This window comes from Acyrthosiphon pisum, chromosome X (genome assembly GCF_005508785.2).
Source record: "Acyrthosiphon pisum isolate AL4f chromosome X, pea_aphid_22Mar2018_4r6ur, whole genome shotgun sequence".
Taxonomy (NCBI): Eukaryota; Metazoa; Arthropoda; class Insecta; order Hemiptera; family Aphididae; genus Acyrthosiphon; species Acyrthosiphon pisum.
Window position 1 is genome coordinate 66,505,235 of NC_042493.1, and position 17,792 is coordinate 66,523,026.

At 37.0% G+C, this 17,792-nt stretch overlaps 1 protein-coding gene across 2 annotated transcripts; it reads left to right on the plus strand.

The window, feature by feature from the left end:
• Positions 1-14,414: 14,414 nt before the first annotated feature.
• Positions 14,415-16,810, plus strand: LOC100573487 (mast cell protease 1-like). 2 transcript variants are annotated; one of them, XM_003244460.4, is made up of 4 exons: positions 14,415-14,752; positions 14,866-14,979; positions 16,080-16,273; positions 16,344-16,810. In XM_003244460.4, exons 1-4 carry the CDS (start codon positions 14,501-14,503, stop codon positions 16,738-16,740), a joined length of 957 nt encoding a protein of 318 aa, XP_003244508.1. In that variant the 5' UTR covers positions 14,415-14,500; the 3' UTR covers positions 16,741-16,810. The 2 variants fall into 2 exon arrangements, with proteins under 2 accessions (XP_003244508.1, XP_008183065.1); XM_008184843.3 differs by having other exon boundaries at positions 16,080-16,266; positions 16,344-16,544.
• Positions 16,811-17,792: the final 982 nt, after the last annotated feature.

The following is a 17,792-nucleotide window of genomic DNA, read 5'->3' on the forward strand; positions in this document are numbered from 1 at the left end:
AAACCTGAATGGCTTGTATACATGGAATATACTTAATTATATTTTTAACATAGATCTAAAAGATTATTACCCGACACATACCTATCAAACACGCATGAAACAAACAGTGAATCTGAATATCCCAGTAACCAATAAAGAATTTGGTAGAAAAATGGTTTTTAATGTCGGTATTCGTTTATGTATTAAACTTAACATTAATTTAAAATCATATAAAAATAAGTATCATTATAAAAATTTTTTAAAACATCTAAATCTAAACTATGTTACATTATAAAAAAAAAAAAAAAATTAAAAAAAAAAAAATATAAATACTTTTAGTTGTATTCTATCATTATATTAATATAATATGAAATGTTTATTCTAGACCAATGTAATTCGTAAATAATAATAAAAAATATATGTTTATTTAAATAATGTATGTAATATTATGTGTTGTATTGAACTTGCTGCACCCACCACAAGCTATGCTTTTGGGGCGGCGTCATTAATTGTTTTATTTTAGTTTTTGTTAACTATGTATTTATAAAATATTATATATATATTGACAATATTGACAATAAAGATTATTATTATTATTATTCGTGAGTACTTGAAACTTCTAAAGTATACTATTATATATCTATGATAATTGATAGTATCACGGTTTGTTGTTGATGTATAACGCGTTTTAAGTACCTAATGGATGTTGTGATATGATTAATTTGGAATTTATTATGATATATGATATGTCAACATGACAATAAATTGTACACAAATATTAAATTTAAAAAAAAATTTTATAGCTATCATTACAACACCAGATAGGGAACTTAAAATATAAAATATATAAGATCATTAACAATAATAGAAACACAACAATGAGATGAGGGTAGAACGAACTTTTAATATCAGTTCTATCTTCCTAATTTCTCCCATATAATATGTAAGCTTTAATTTTTATTTTCATTACCCCTTTTAGATTGTGAAATAAAAAATATATATAAATGTCCAGTTTAAATTATATTCAAACTTTTGATCTTTCAATTTTTTTTTCTTTCTCACTTTCTTCTACCTAAATGTTTGTATTGCTCTCACTCTCGCCCCACGAGCGGTGTTGAGAGGCACAACACAAAAAAAGTGCAGGGTGGATGTAATGATATACTCACATATCATTATAACAAATAAACTAAAATCTTACAGAATAATAAATAACGGCCAGACTGTCGTTCGTAAAAATCGAGCATCCCTAACAAAACTATTGTCACCGACAAAAAGATCTTGACCGCCGAAGAGAAATCTAGTTCGGGGAAGTACAAAAACCTTTGACAAAACCGCTACCACTCTCTGGTAGACATATCCGTGTCGTCTCTTAAACCAGTGCATGAGCACCAGCCACCCAGTGCATGCGAGCACCAGCCACCCAGTGCATGAACACCAACCATCAAGTAACAACCTCTCAAAATATCAATACCGATTTCAACGAGCGACAACTGGACTTCTTATGTTGAGTCAAAATCAGTGAGTTTTTATTTCGATTTGTGTATTTGAAGTATTACTTTGTGTCACCTAAAACCTAAAAACTCTTACAACATAATTCACAAACAACTGCGAATCAGGTAAGGCATTTAATATAATATTTTACATTGATTGCACTATTAATTTATATGTGCTTCCTACATAAATTATATTGTACGGTGTATTTGATCTAATTCTCGAATATACGATCTCGAGAGCCCTCCGAACACCTGGAGGAAGGTAATAGCTTAATTTTACTATTTTAACATCAGAATAAAATATAACTATCGACAGGAGTCGTATTTATGTTTTACTCTTATTTTTAAGTTATTACAGTATTCGACTTTAATCTAAATAATTGATACACGAATTTGTATAAGAATATCATTTTTCCACTGAAAATATATACAAACTTCATATTAAAGATTACCAGATTTTCAAATAAAAATCATATTATAGATGTATCTATATTATGCATTTATTCAAATATAAACTATTTTCATACTAAATTCATATACCTATACAAATATTGTAATTTCAATAAAAACGCATGTAATTATTATCATTATCATTATCATCACAAACCGTTATACATAATATATTATCCGCTATTTACAGTTTCCTATGTTATTTTAATACAACGCTTACAAAACTCGAAATATTTACAAAAAGAAACATTACACCAACAAAATCAATCTAATGTATGCAGTTCCATTTTTTTTTCGTCATTCAGGTTCTACGATAGACTACAATATTCAATATTACCATGTATGATGATTTCATACGTTATTTGTTTAACTCGAGATACATTTAAGATCATCCAATACATAATTATCATTCATACGGTTTGAATTCAGAAATCACAACCACTAGCATACGAACACGACTATATTTCTCCCTACACTAGGTTCACACGGTGAAGAAGAGGTAACCTTTCATTTTTTTTTTATTAAATTTTTTTTTTCTCAGTCTAACTATTTACGATCAATATGCTGATATTTGCAAACAAAATGGTGATATTTATGACAACTATAGAAATATAATATTTTTCATATGAACGCATCTAATATGATTTTTATTTGAAAAATCAGTTGATTTTTAATACGAAAATGAAATTTGTATATATTTTCAATGAAGATATGATATTATTATACAAATATGTGTACCTATCAATTATTTAGAGTTAAGTCGAATACAATAAAAATACAATAGCATTGCAGACTGTTAAAATTATACATTTATGTGAGATTTTTATTATTTACGTATCGTTTTATTAAGATAGTTTTATCAAGATATATATAATGCCTATATGTGTTGGAGTATAAATATGTTTATATTTACGATAAGTATGTTGATATTTACAACGAATATAGAGGCTATTTTGTGCACAATCGTAGTTGCATAGTTAATTTTTATGTCATCATTAAAGTGAATACCTAATAATATTACCAAAATGTTAGGGGCCAATCATTTTTTTTTTGGGGGGGGGGGGCTTAAGCCCATTAGCCGCTCCCACCACCTTGGGTGTGCCATTAGACTAATACATGGATGAAACTACTACGTGTAAATGGAGTAAAATTATTTACTAGGTATGAACAAAATAGTAGATACGACCGCGACACGTTGTCTGTAATATACTTCGAAAGTTCCATTGTTGCCTATTGGCTATTAGTTATTATTTATTACTGTAATATAACTATATAAGTGTACATATTGTACTTCATTGAACTGTTTATTCCAAAACTGGACTTTCTGATATCAGAAATTGATTGGTAATTGTGTGGTCGTATTTCAGAAAAGATCGATGAACGTAGAGCAGCAGTATGCTGCTGGTTTACTTTCTGAGGTTTTTACTTTCTTCTCCCCCACCATGTTCAAAAAAATATTTGAATACCTACATTAATTTCACGTAAAATAACAATTGCCATTACCTAATAAAACGTGATTTTTAATTACTATTAACTATGCATATTGTATTCAGAACTATACTTGGAAGTTATATTCTTATAATGAACAAGGTAGCTGAAGGATAATACTTTAGGGACATAATAATATCTTTATATTATATATACCTAACTAATACAATGAAAAAAGAGGGCAAGTAGATGTCGCTCTGCTGTATAGTAGCCAGTAGGTTACAAGTGGGTCACTGTAATGGATGGTGTTAAATTTGAATACAATGATGATATAATATCATTGTATAAGAAAAACGATTCTGTCAGTCAGGTCGGTTAGCCTATAATATTATCAAGTATATTTGATGAGGCTACAACTCATTTGCGCACATTTACCTTTTTTACAACTCATTTGCGCACAATTTACGAACAATAGAAACCAGTGGCGTAGCGTGGGTTTTAAGAAAGTGTAAGCAGAAAAACTAATGTATTGGAAATTTATAAGTAATTTTACAGTCAACTACAAATGTAAACAGCCGCCGATTATCGCCTTATCGGTAATACAAATAATAATAAACCGGTTGGTAAAATCGTAAGTGCTTACAAATTGTATATAAATACGAGCCCCCTCTACGACACTGTACGTAAGTCGTGTATATTAGCTCACGTAAGCAGTTTCAGAACATGTTACACGACGGCACAGCGCGTCAATACCAATGTTAATAAAATAAAAATAGATATTCCAGTTTTTCAACGGCCGATGACGATGACCAAAATATGGCTGTGTTCGTTAAAATTGTTATCTTTTATTCTAAACATATTATTATTTATTATTTTTGATTAAATCGGCATGTTGAGTGTTTTTTCTATTCGTTTTCTCTGTTCTTTGCGGCTCATCGCCCAGTGTGGTCTTGCCACTTTTCTACGTTTTGTCTCCTTCGTTCGTCTGCTGCTGCTAAACCACGTTTACTGTTTTGTGTTGTACTGTTGTAATTCGATTCTGGTGAGTATTGTTCGCGCAATATTATTGCACATCTAATTGTTTTTGTCCCCTTTTAGGGTGTTCATTGTTCACCAGAATCATTGTGAATAACGTGGTTTTGTTTTATGTTTATTCTGTACGCAGCAGCAAACCTCGTGAGTACTGTGAGTTCTTCGTTGTGGTACGGCTAGGTGGTCGTTCGTGTGCGGTTGTAATATTATTGTTTTTACTTACGTCCCCGGCACGATTCGCGTGGGATAAAATCCGCCACCTAAAGTACCACAGGTGAGTTTTGTTTTTTGTGTTAGAGCCGACGGGCCTGATTACCAATTTTATAATGTTAGTCAAGCTACCTACTAGTAATAAATGTCACTTTGCAATAAAATGATTTTTATGTAAAATAAATGACAATGCCAACACAACGTTACAATTTTTATTAAATACCTACCATCAAAATACTGAACAAGTTCTTCTAGGCCGTGAAGGCATTTTCTTTTATTAAATCAGAAAGCTGAACGCGAGCCAACATAACTTTTTTACATATGTTAAATACTCCATAAGAGGTGCTCGGATATGGTTAGGTCTTTTCCTCCCACCCCTCCCGGATTTGTATATGTGTTTTGTATTTGTGCAGTGCGGCAGTTGGTTGGAGACCTGAGTCGGAGAGCGTTCTCGACCGGGTTGTCCTGAGGCCAGACCGTTACTTATTATTATTTACAATTAAAATAAAGTGTGTTTTAGAGTTTACTATAACCAAAAGTGTTTATTAATTATACCCACTGTTAGCTGCTGAGAGTAGTTAACAGTAAGTCAGAAGTGGGATTCGAATATCTTGAGGATATTTACTCCATCACAAAGTGGATTACGAGCGGAGCTGTGTGCGGCTGAAGGGAAAGAGCAGACGTCACGGAACGACGGAACCTCACGTCGCGCTTACTCACCAGCAACATTGAACAGTGCGATAAAAGAGCAACGCGTCGGCCCTGGGCTGTAAAAAGAGATCCGAGTTCAAATTCATACTCAATTACGTTCCGGAGAAACAACGTGTTTTTGGGTAACAAGTGGAGAGGCTAGTGGGACGATTGTCGTTTGGGACGAAGTTGGTAGCACTGAAAAGAGTAACCGTCGGAAGACGAGGCTCACCGTGGTTGCGGTCGTGATAACGATTGGTTGTTGTCACTGATAGTGATAACCGTGTTTACTATAATATTGTTGTGTTACGTTGGTAAATCAGTTACGAATTAAGTAAGATGAGTCCCACAACACCGGTAGCACCGAATTATAACGAGTTATATAACCTGGTGAGCGATCTCCAGGAAAAGGTGGAACAGCTGCAAAAGGAGTCCGCAGCAGGGCGTGTTGCCGAACAAAACGCGTCGGCTGGAGCTGTTGTCAACAATGCATCGCGATCGGACACGTACGATTACAGAGTACTTCCGGATCTGAACAAGGCGATTAAAACCTTCGATGGGTGTGAGTCAGCCTACAAAGCGGACGACTGGCTCAAGACAGTAGAAGGCATGGCGGAACTGAACTGTTGGCCATATGCCCTTCGTATGCAATTTGTCCGGTCCTACGTCGTCGGTGCGGCACGAAATTGGTTCATCGGTCGTGACTTCGCAAATTGGGACGAGTTCACAAAGAAATTCCGAAGTAAGTTTACTAGACAACTGCGAATGGCGGACAGGTGGGAAGCCATGCAGAAACGGCGACAAGCTCAAGACGAACATATCATGGCGTATCTACAAGAAAAGTCGAGATCGTGTCGTGCGTTGGCATTGACGTTCGGTGAGAGTCGTGACTATATTATTCAAGGTATTTATTCGAAAGAATTAGCTATGTACGTGTTAGGTAGGAATCACGACAATGAGGACGCGTTGTTAGGGGATTTGTTGGATTGGACTAAGAGGAGAGCCGTATACGAATGGAGCAGAAAACTTGGAATATAGGGAGGCAAGGAGGGAGCTGAAACGCTCGATTAATAAGAGCAAGAAGAACTGTTGGAATAACCTCTGCAAACAAGTAGAAGCGGACCCATGGGGATTACCTTACAAACTGGTGACTAAAAAACTGATTGGCAGGAAGCCCATTCCAGGGATAAACATACCGGGTAGACTGGAGAGTATAGTGGACACCCTGTTCCCGAACATCGCTGTCGTAGAGTGGCCAGCTGCGGTGGACAAATATGTATTTCCAGAGGTAACGGAGGTGGAGATCATAGAACAGGCGAAGAAAGTCCCAACAGGCAAGGCTCCAGGACCAGATGGTGTACCAGATCTGGTCATCAAGAGAATTGCCGAAATCCGACCTGACATTCTCTGCAAGACATTTAATTTGTGCTTGGCCGCTGGTCTCTTCCCGGCTGTATGGAAAGAGGCAGCGCTGGTCTTGTTGCCAAAAGGCAATAGGCCACTAGATCAACCTTCTTCTTACAGGCCAATATGCCTCCTCAATACTGCGGGCAAGTTTTTCGAGCGGATAATCAAAGGAAGAATAGAAGCGCATCTGGAGGAGCAAGGGGGACTAAGCGATCGACAGTTCGGCTTCCGAAAGGGAAGATCCACCATTGACGCGATTAAGAGAGGCATGGATATCGTAGACTCTAAATCCACGGGTCCTTTGTACCGCAGAGAATTGTGCGTCTTGATTGCACTAGACGTAGCAAACGCTTTTAACGCCGCAAGATGGGACAGGATAAATGTCGCGTTAATTAAAAAACGTTTTCTGAGTTATCTGCAGCAGATAATACGCAGCTACATGAGCGACAGACGCTGGTATATGGTAAAACGAAGACCAAGAGTGAGCTGTGGAGTTCCCCAAGGATCGGTCATCGGGCCATTCTGTGGAACGTCATGTACGATGATCTCCTGGAAATCGACTTGAGAGTTAACAAACCCGGATACAGTCGTCCTCACTGGTGGCTTTCGCAGACGACGTCGCAATAATCGTGACAGGCGACACCAGAGAGCTGCTGGAGGAAGCGGCAGACGGAGCACTATCCGCAGTGTCAGATTGGATGAAGGTAAATGGACTGACTGACGTTAGCGGCGCAAAAAACCGAAGCAGTTATGCTCACTACAAAGAGGGGATACGAAACACCGACGTTTACGCTGGAAGGTGTCCCAATTCACCCCTCTGAAAGCCTGAAATACCTAGGGGTATCGCTGAGCAAAAAGCTCGGATACAGGCACCACATTAAAACAGTCGCCACGAAAGCCGGAGCAACAGCAGCCGCGCTAGGAAGGATTCTGCCGAACGTGGGAGGCGCTAGCCAGAAGAAGAGGAGACTACTGGCAACGGTGGTGATGAACCAACTGTTGTACGCGTCGCCAATCTGGGCAGGCGCACTGAGCTTCACGACTAACGTCGAAACGCTAGAGGGGCCCCAGAGGAAAGTAGCCCTAAGATGTGTGAGGGCATACCGCACGGTGTCAACTGCAGCAGCGCTGGTCGTCAGTGGTATGGTGCCAGCACACCTGCTGGCAATGGAGCAACAAAAACGCTACCAAACCAGATGTGTTGGCATTGAATTCAACGAGGCGGAAGAGCGGAACGCTACCATCCGTAAATGGCAAGAGGAGTGGAAGAACTCAGACAAGGGAAAATGGACCGTACGGCTAATACCAGACATCAAACTCTGGCTACATAGGAAATTTGGCAACTGCGACTTCCACTTAACGCAGATGCTAACCGATCACGGCTGCTTCGGCCAATATTTGACCAAATATAAGAAAAGACAAAGCCCGGATTGCGTTGACTGCGGCTCAGCGGAAGACAACGTGGAGCATACGTTGTTCGTCTGTGATAGATGGTGGCGACCAAGAAGGGATATGGAAGTGACTCTGGAGGCGGATATGGTGCCAGATACAATAGTAGGGAAAATGCTAGAAAGCAAGGAAAAATGGGAAGCGGTGAAGAGATTTGTTGAAAAAGTGCTGTCCAGAAAAGAAGAAGAAGAAAGAGCAGTCCAGAGAGCAGGAGCACAGCGCAATTAAATAACTAGTAAAGTTTATATGTATTGTACGCCGAAAGCGAAAGTTGGAGGGATAGAGCCTTCCGTAGCGTTGTAAAGGTCAAGGCCTTAGCTTAAGGAAATAAATTTGTTTATTGTCTTTTATATTATTGGTCCAATAAACGATACGGATATAGGGGGAAGGACGACCTACCCCTGGTGAAGTGCCCCCCTATAGCGCCGCGATACCACACAAAAAAAAAAAAAAGGTAGGAATCACGACAATGAGGACGCGTTGTTAGGGGATTTGTTGGATTGGACAAGGATGAATGCTATTCGGACAGAAATTAGGACCGAATGCAAGCAAGAAAAGGTGCATTCTACTGCAAAAACCAATATAAAAAGTGGTCCAAGGCGCGGGGAAGCATCAACTACCTCGAAACCAAAGTGGTGTTCGAAATTCGAAAAGACTGAACAAGTTGGAAAAACTGCTAGTGAGGCAGGCGAAGACAAGCTTTCTTGTTGGGTGTGCCGTAAGGTCGGTCACTGGACGAGAGATTGTCCGCTGAAGAAGGCAAGGAAGTGTTTTGCCTGTGGTGCCGAGGGGCATTTTGCTCGTGACTGTAAGTCACAACAAACGGTAAACAATGTGACAATATCTAAAGAGCCTGAGGAAAATCCACATATAAAGTACGGTTCCATACAGGGCGTTGACATGACTGTGCTGTTAGATACGGGGAGTTACTACACGCTCCTGAGGTCAAGTGTGGCGGAGCGTTGTAACCTAAAGTTGAGAGAAACCAAAAAAATGCTGTTTGGATTAGGAAGTGTATCCGTACCATCGGTGAGTGCTGTGGGTAAAGCCGATGTCACGGTGACCGTGGACGGTGTCGAGGCTGGACCAATCAGAGTTCTGGTAGTACCGGACAGTGTACAGCGTTATGATATGATAGTGGGCCGCAACTGGCTTGATTTGGACACCGTGACGTATAAGAAGGAAGGTGGTAAATTTACGTTGTGTGAGACACAGGACGAGATGGGTTGGCGTGATGTTTCAGTCGTGACTTGGGCGGACAAACTAGACACGTTGGCGGTTTTGACGGCGTCCCCCGAACCTAAGCGGAGACCACTGGTCATAGAAGATTTCAAGCACGTGAACACCGAAGTGACTGATGAAGACAGGACTCAGCTCCTTGAGTTGATCAACAGATTCCGCAGTTGTTTTGCATTGGGAATTGAAGAACTAGGGTGTACAAAAATGTCAGTAATGGAGATCAATGAAATGGAAGGTAGCGAACCGGTTACCTGCAGACCATACAAGACTACAGCCGCAGACCGCGAAGCGATAGCAGAAATTATCGGTGAGTGGAAACAGCACGGGGTGGTAGTGGAAACCGACTCACCCTATGCCAGTCCGGTGATTCTGGTGAAGCAGGGCGCCAAAAATAGATTGTGCGTAGATTACCGAAAGCTGAACAAACAGGTGTTAAGGCACAATTTTCCACTGCCAGACCTCCAAGAACAAGTAGAGCCACTGAGGAACGGGAACTACTTCGTACAACTAGACCTGGCGACAGGATATTTACAGGTCCCATTGTCGAAGGCAGTTCAGACAAAAACAGCATTCATCACGCCTGATGATACGGGACAATTCACCAGGATGCCTTTTGGGTTGGCCGGGGCACCCGGAGAATTTACCAGGCTGATGCGGAAGGTGCTGGGTAACCTACGGGACAAAGTGGTAAAGAATTATTTGGACGACTGGGTCATAGACGCAGTCGACTGGTCAGACATGTTGAATAAATTAACCATGGTCTTGGAAAGACTTAAGGAAGCAAACCTAACGCTGAGACCGTCCAAGTGTTTGTTTGGTGCCAGAAGTGTAGAGTTTTTGGGGTTTGTGGTCGGAGAAGGAAAAATCAGTCCAGGCAAGGACAAGAGTAAGGCAATTGAAGAGTTTCCTACTCCGAAGGATGTCCATGCAGTTCGAAGATTCTTAGGGCTCACGGGTTTCTTCAGGCGGTTTGTTAGAAACTATGCTACCCTAACTGAACCCCTGACCAGATTGACGAAAAGGGAGCCGAGTTCGATTGGGCCACATCTCAACAGGCTGCGTTCAAAGAGTTGAAAAGTATTTTTGTGGGCACACCAATATTTTGTATGTTCAATCCGAAAGCAGCGGTGACGGAAGTTCATACAGATGCGAGCGCTGTGGGGCTAGGAGCCATGCTGCTGCAGTGTGCTGAGGAGGGAGCACCCCTACAACTTGTCTTCTGCATCAGTAAAAAGCTAGGCGTGGCTGAGACTCACTATCATTCAAGCAAGCTGGAGTTGATGAGCATGGTTTGGGCAGTCGACAAGTGGAGACATTTTCTCCTAGGGATAAAGTTTTCAATTATAACAGACTGTCAGGCGTTAGTTTATTTATGGACACATAAAGCTACACGGCCGCAAGTTACAAGGTGGTATGGTGTACTAAAAGAGTATAATTTTGATATATTCCATCGTCCGGGCACGAAGATGGCACATGTAGATGCTCTGTCGAGGGACCCAATCTCAGATGAAGAAGGTGAGACGCTGGATGAAGTTTTAGCAGGACGGTTGGACGTATGAATGACGTTAGAAACGGAAGACAAGGTGCGTATGGCACAACAAGTCGATGAAGAGGTGCGCCACATAGTGACCATAATGCAAAAACCAGAGAACATCCGGACGAAGGCGAACAAGCTATAGCACAGGAATACAGTCTCAGGGGTAAGTTACTGTATAAAACGTACCAGGGAAAACAACTTTTTGTGATGCCAAAGAGCATGCGTAAGAGTATTGTAGTAGCAGCTCACGACCTGGGTGGTCACTTGTCAGTGGACAAGACCGTTAGCAAAAATACACAGGACTTTTGGTTTGTGGGACTCCGGAGATACGTGAGGTTCCACATAAGGATGTGTATGGAGTGCCTCGTGACTAAGAAGCCGAGGGGTAAGCAACCAGGAGTCTTACATCCCATACCACCAGGACGGAGACCATTTGAAGTAGTCCATGGAGACCACATTGGACCTTTTGTAACTAGCACCGAAGGAAATAGGTACATATTGGGGTTAGTGGACAACTTAACTAAATTTGTATCCTTGTTTGCAGCGACAGACACTAGTACCGAAGGAGTATTGTATGCGATGGACAAATTTGTGAACAGGTACGGGTTTCCCAAGAAGTTGATTACTGACAGGGACACTTGTTTTACGTCCAAGCGGTTTGAGAACTTCTGTGAGGTTCATGGTATCTCTCACATATTGAACTCTACGAGAAGATCTCAAGCAAATGGTCAAGTTAAGAGGATAAACAGCGTTATATTGGCCATGTTGATTTCAAAAGCAGGAGAGGAAGACCAGTGGGACACATTGTTGTCAGAGGTGCAACGTCAGATCAACAACAGCGAATCCAAAGTGACGAGACATACTCCATTTGAATTACTACATGGATACCGACCACGATTCGAATTGGGTAGGTTGCGTGACCTATCGACTACCGCTGAAGAATGGTTATGTCCCTCTGAACTGTGGGAAGATGCGCGAAATGAGATAGTGAAGCAAAAGGAAAAGGCTAAGACAGCCTACGACAAGCATCGTCACAACCAAACACAATATTTAGTTGGGGAAGTAGTAGTAATGACCAGAGCACCAGTCACTACGGGCATGTCCACTAAACTACAGGAGCGATACCGTGGACCTCTTGTCGTGACAGAAGTGTTGCTAAATGACGTGTATCGAGTCTCACAGCTGGCAGAAGATGGAGCAAGACACTATGCCACAACAGCACACGTGTCACAGTTGAAGTCGTGGAAGCTCGCAGAGACCTCTGATGCCAATGAGGACATTACAGAAGAAGAAGAGCCGGAACAGATTGCTGAGGAAGCAGATGTTGGGAACACTGAACAGGACCAAGGAGAAGAAGCTGGAGTGAGGAAGTCCACCCGACGAAGGAGGAAACCGTGGAAGTTAAATGACTATGAATGAAAGTTATTAATTAATTATGTTGTTTATATTTATGATTTATAATATCAATTAATTATGTTGTTTATATTTATGATTTATATAATGTTGTTAATTTGTTTTTTTTGGGGTTGTTATACCATATGTAATTAAGACTGTTAGGTTTGAAATTGTTGTATTTCTTTTATTTAATTATGTATAAAATTAAGTAGAGTCCTATGAGGACATAGGTTTGTCAGGGGGGCCGAGTGTTAAATACTCCATAAGAGGTGCTCGGATATGGTTGAGTCTTTTCCTCCCACCCCTCCCGGATTTGTATATGTGTTTTGTATTTGTGCAGTGCGGCAGTTGGTTGGAGACCTGCGTCGGAGAGCGTTCTCGACCGGGTTGTCCTGAGGCCAGACCGTTACTTATTATTATTTACAATTAAAATAAAGTGTGTTTTAGAGTTTACTATAACCAAAAGTGTTTATTAATTATACCCACTGTTAGCTGCTAAGAGTAGTTAACACATATAATTTATAAGTTGTTTAACAAATCTATAATATAACAAATTTGACTCTTAAGTTACAAACTCATAAACCAACTTTACATCATATCGTATTCTTGAGAGCCATGACTCTGTGAATGCCTATTATATTATGCTATATTCAGTGTTCGGATTAGGTAAGTATTTTTTTTATCTAGATAAAGATAAAGATAATGCAACTCAAATGTATCTAGATAGAGATAAAAGATAACTTGACTCATATTTATCTAGATAAAGATAAAGATACAATTATTTTTTAAATGGTCATAAATTTTGGTATATTTTAGTTGGGCACTAAGAACATAATAATAATATATAAATAAAAATAATTACATTACTTATAAACCATAAACTTTGTTTGAGAATCTGTATAAATATTTAAAAATGTAGTACAATTTCGCAATTTTTATCAAGAAAAAATGTATCTAGATGAATTTATTTAGATTAGTAAAAAAATTATCTAAGATGAACGTTTAGATACCTTGTAAATATTTATCTAGATAAGATAAAAGATGAACAAATAATTATCTAGATATTCATCTAGAAAAATTTAACTAGATATATGGGTTTTCGAATGATGTCGAAATGCACAGCAATAAAAAAATTCGATATTCGATATTAAGAATATTATTGACCGTGTATTGGCTGTATTGAAGGTACTTCAATATTTATATTTTATTAACGGGTGATCATTGATATCAATAATATTGAACGTGTTGGGCTTAAGACACCCTGTACACCCAAAACTGTATCTAAAAGCTGGTTTTCATTGTTTACTATTTTGTGCGCAAACGAGTTGTCGTAAATTTAAAAAATATATTAAAATGTGCGCAAAAGAGTCTCCACCTAACTAATATAAATGATTAGGTACCTACTTACCTAAATAGATTGTAACAATGTAGTGATTTATTACTTTTCACTTACTGGTAGGTACCAGAATAAAATACATATAGTACCTAATTTGTATTAAATTGGGGGGTGACATTTCAAAACGTACTTTCTCCAAAATGTCATAAATTGAGTTATACATCGAATCATATGAAAAAATGGACGAGGAACCGAATGGCTTGGTTGAATTGAACCAAAACGTACTATTTCCTTTGTTAAAATCAATCTGAAACTAAAAAATGACGCAAAACGCCCTATTTCCAAATGCAAAATTTGTCTAAATGAAGTATTTCCAAAATTATGTCAAAACGTAGTATTTTCCATGTTAAATAGTTTGTTCATTTGACAAATTGACACAAAACGTACCAATTCTTCAAATTGTACAACACGTACATACTATTCCCAAAGTAGGCCATATTGTTGGATAAACGAGTTCTTTATCAACATCATTACCTACTAAATAGAAAACAATTTAGAATTCTGTTGTAAATGGTAAAAATACCTAATTAGGGAAAAAAGGCCTAATTAGGGTTGGCTGCATCCCCAAGCACCCATATTTTAATTTAATTTTTATTAAGTTAAATTTGTTAAATACAAAACATTTTTACCATTTACAACAGAATTCTAAATTCTAATAATATCATGTCGCATACGTTTTAAAAATAATTGTGTTGTCATGATAATAATAGTGTATAGTGTAAATATTTAAAACAATTTAAATACAACACATTAATATGAATTATATGTTTACAAACAACCTTCGTTTACGACACGATGAAAAATATTATTATATTATTACTGTCGATTATAGAGGCATATTCATTTGAACAAAATTCAACTAATCACAAAGGACTTATATATAATGGCGTTAAATATGATCCTAAAGAATTCCCATACGTAGTGTCTATTCTAATATATAATGAAACTAGACAATCTCATGACATCTGCACAGGAGCATTGATAAGAACTTATTTCGTTATGACTGCTGCTCACTGTGTTTTCAATAAGTCGCTTGAGGCTTTGGAAGTAAGTATACTTAATATGCAGTAGTTCCATTGTAATTAACTAACTATACCTTAAATCATCCACAAAAAGAAGTTTAAATACATGGAAACTAATATTCAAATTCCCATATTTAGGTATATAGTGGACCATATGATTATATAAAGTTTCAAAATGTAGAAAAATATTACATTCCCAAAAACTATGACAATGATAGCCCTGCTGTAGTTGCAGACATATGTCTGTTGCAAGTAAGCGTATAGCAAATTATTATTTTTGTTAAACAAAGAATATTTCCGTATATCTGTAAGTACTTGGCCATCCGTCAAGAACGTCAACTATTGCAACCAATGCCATGGCCAGGGTTAACATCCAACCATCCCACCGTTTTTTATTATACTCGTCTATTATACTCTTCATAAAATTTGATATTATTAATTAGGTAAATTATCGTAGATATATGTACATTTATCATACATAAAGCATTGAGTCTTTCGTTAGTCATGGACCATGGTAGAGAGTAGCCAGGTCTAACCCTCCGTAAAGTGCTGAAGGACCGCACAGCAGTACAGGTAGTTTCCGGTAAGCTAAGGCCAATACAAATTGCCAAAAATACTGATGGGTAAAATATTTCCGATTCTTTCAGTATATCTAGTACATCTTTTAATTTCAAAATATTTAAGCGATTGTTGTAATCATACCAAATCATTGATTCAACTGCAAAATTGTCTAGAAAAGAGCTAGACTATTTGAAATTTTTTCAGTAAGCATGATATCATTCAAAAAAGTAAAAAAAATAAAAAAAATATAAGAATAAAAAATATTTAAAAATATAATTTTTTAATAAAAACGTTGTTTTATAAGCAACTTGAAACTATGTAAAAAAATATTTTCAAAAAAATGTATGCTTTTTGAAATAATGAGTGTTGTTTGATAAAAGAATCACCCAGTATATATTTACGACTGACTTATGATCACGATGATAAAATATTATATGGGTAAACAATTACTAATCATTAATCACTTTAAATAATAGATAGAATTAGATAGGTAGATATTTTATGATAGTGAATATTATGTAGAAAGTTATTTAGCTATATAAAGGCCTGATCTAAAAATACAATTATCAACCGACTGCAAAATATAATCTAATCTAATGTTTTTATAATGGTAACCTATTATTCATATAACCACTTTAAATTTATTTTGTAGTATATAGTAATTTATCTAAAAACATTCAATTAAAAAAAAAATATTTTGAAAAAGCCAGGGGGGCGCCTATGCCTACTCGTATCATTCTGTATTTGAATGTATTATTATACACTTATATTATTATAATATTTTTATTTAGCTCAAAAACCCATTCCCGACAGTCAAGAAATTCATAGAAATTGGTGGCCATCCGGATGAATTTGCCAACGACGCAGCCGTAAAATGTACAAATATTGGCTTTGGTGGTATAGATAATAAGGGAAATATGGGCTCAGAAGGCTTGAGAATGGACACTAAAGTGAAATATGGTGAAAATGCTTGTAAAGGTTATCCGTAATAAACATAAAAAATTCAGCTATTATTTATAAATTTATTTGAATTAATTTTTTTTTATTTGAAAAAGTGCAAGTTGGAAAGAATATTTGTGTTCGGAAACTGGAACGCGGAAAATGGCATGTGAAGGAGATAGCGGAGGTCCAATGATTTGCAACGGCAAGCTATATGGTGTATGCAGTTTATATTATAACTTCAAAAAGGGGAAGAATGCATGTGGAGGTTCGAACATGCAGAATGTGCATATATTCCTATACTTTTATCAAACATGGATAAATGAAATAATAGATTGTAAAAAAGATAAAGATGATAAAGATGATAATAATGATAAAAAGACAAAAGATAAGAAAAAGAAAAAAAAGAAGAAAAAGAAGAAAAAGAAAAAAAATTCCGGGAATTCGGTTACACCGCACCTAACAATGTATACAATATTAGCAATATTATTTTGTTACTGTATCAGCTATTAATTTAAAATTTTAAAATAACAAAAATTAAAAAACATAATATTTTTTATCAAACAAAATCGTGTTGAATTACGTATTTGTATATATCTATTGCCTGATCCAATAATTTCTATGTTGTAACATGCAAATATTAATTGAGGGGCGACATTTCAAAACGTACTATTTCCCTTTTATACTTTTTTAATAAATCACGATTTTCTATTTTTAATTAGGTACTAGTGGAAATAGTACGTTATGTATTTAACTCAATTATATTATCTATCTTCATACAATGGGAAATAGTACAATATGGCCTACTTTGGGAATAGTATGTACGTGTTGTACAATTTGAAGAATTGGTACGTTTTGTGTCAATTTGTCAAATGAACAAACTATTTAACATGGAAAATACTACGTTTTGACATAATTTTGGAAATACTTCATTTAGACAAATTTTGCATTTGGAAATAGGGCGTTTTGCGTCATTTTTTAGTTTCAGATTGATTTTAACAAAGGAAATAGTACGTTTTGGTTCAATTCAACCAAGCCATTCGGTTCCTCGTCCATTTTTTCATATGATTCGATGTATAACTCAATTTATGACATTTTGGAGAAAGTACGTTTTGAAATGTCACCCCCCAATTTAATACAAATTAGGTACTATATGTATTTTATTCTGGTACCTACCAGTAAGTGAAAAGTAATAAATCACTACATTGTTACAATCTATTTAGGTAAGTAGGTACCTAATCATTTATATTAGTTAGGTGGAGACTCTTTTGCGCACATTTTAATATATTTTTTAAATTTACGACAACTCGTTTGCGCACAAAATAGTAAACAATGAAAACCAGCTTTTAGATACAGTTTTGGGTGTACAGGGTGTCTTAAGCCCAACACGTTCAATATTATTGATATCAATGATCACCCGTTAATAAAATATAAATATTGAAGTACCTTCAATACAGCCAATACACGGTCAATAATATTCTTAATATCGAATATCGAATTTTTTTATTGCTGTGCATTTCGACATCATTCGAAAACCCATATATCTAGTTAAATTTTCTAGATGA

Coding starts and splice junctions, on each gene's coding strand:
- LOC100573487 (XM_003244460.4), top strand. CDS start 14,501: ATGAAAAATATTATTATATTATTACTGTCGATTATAGAGGCATATTCA. Junction 14,753..14,865: donor AGTCGCTTGAGGCTTTGGAA/GTAAGTATACTT, acceptor TCCCATATTTAG/GTATATAGTGGACCATATGA. Junction 14,980..16,079: donor CAGACATATGTCTGTTGCAA/GTAAGCGTATAG, acceptor ATTTTTATTTAG/CTCAAAAACCCATTCCCGAC.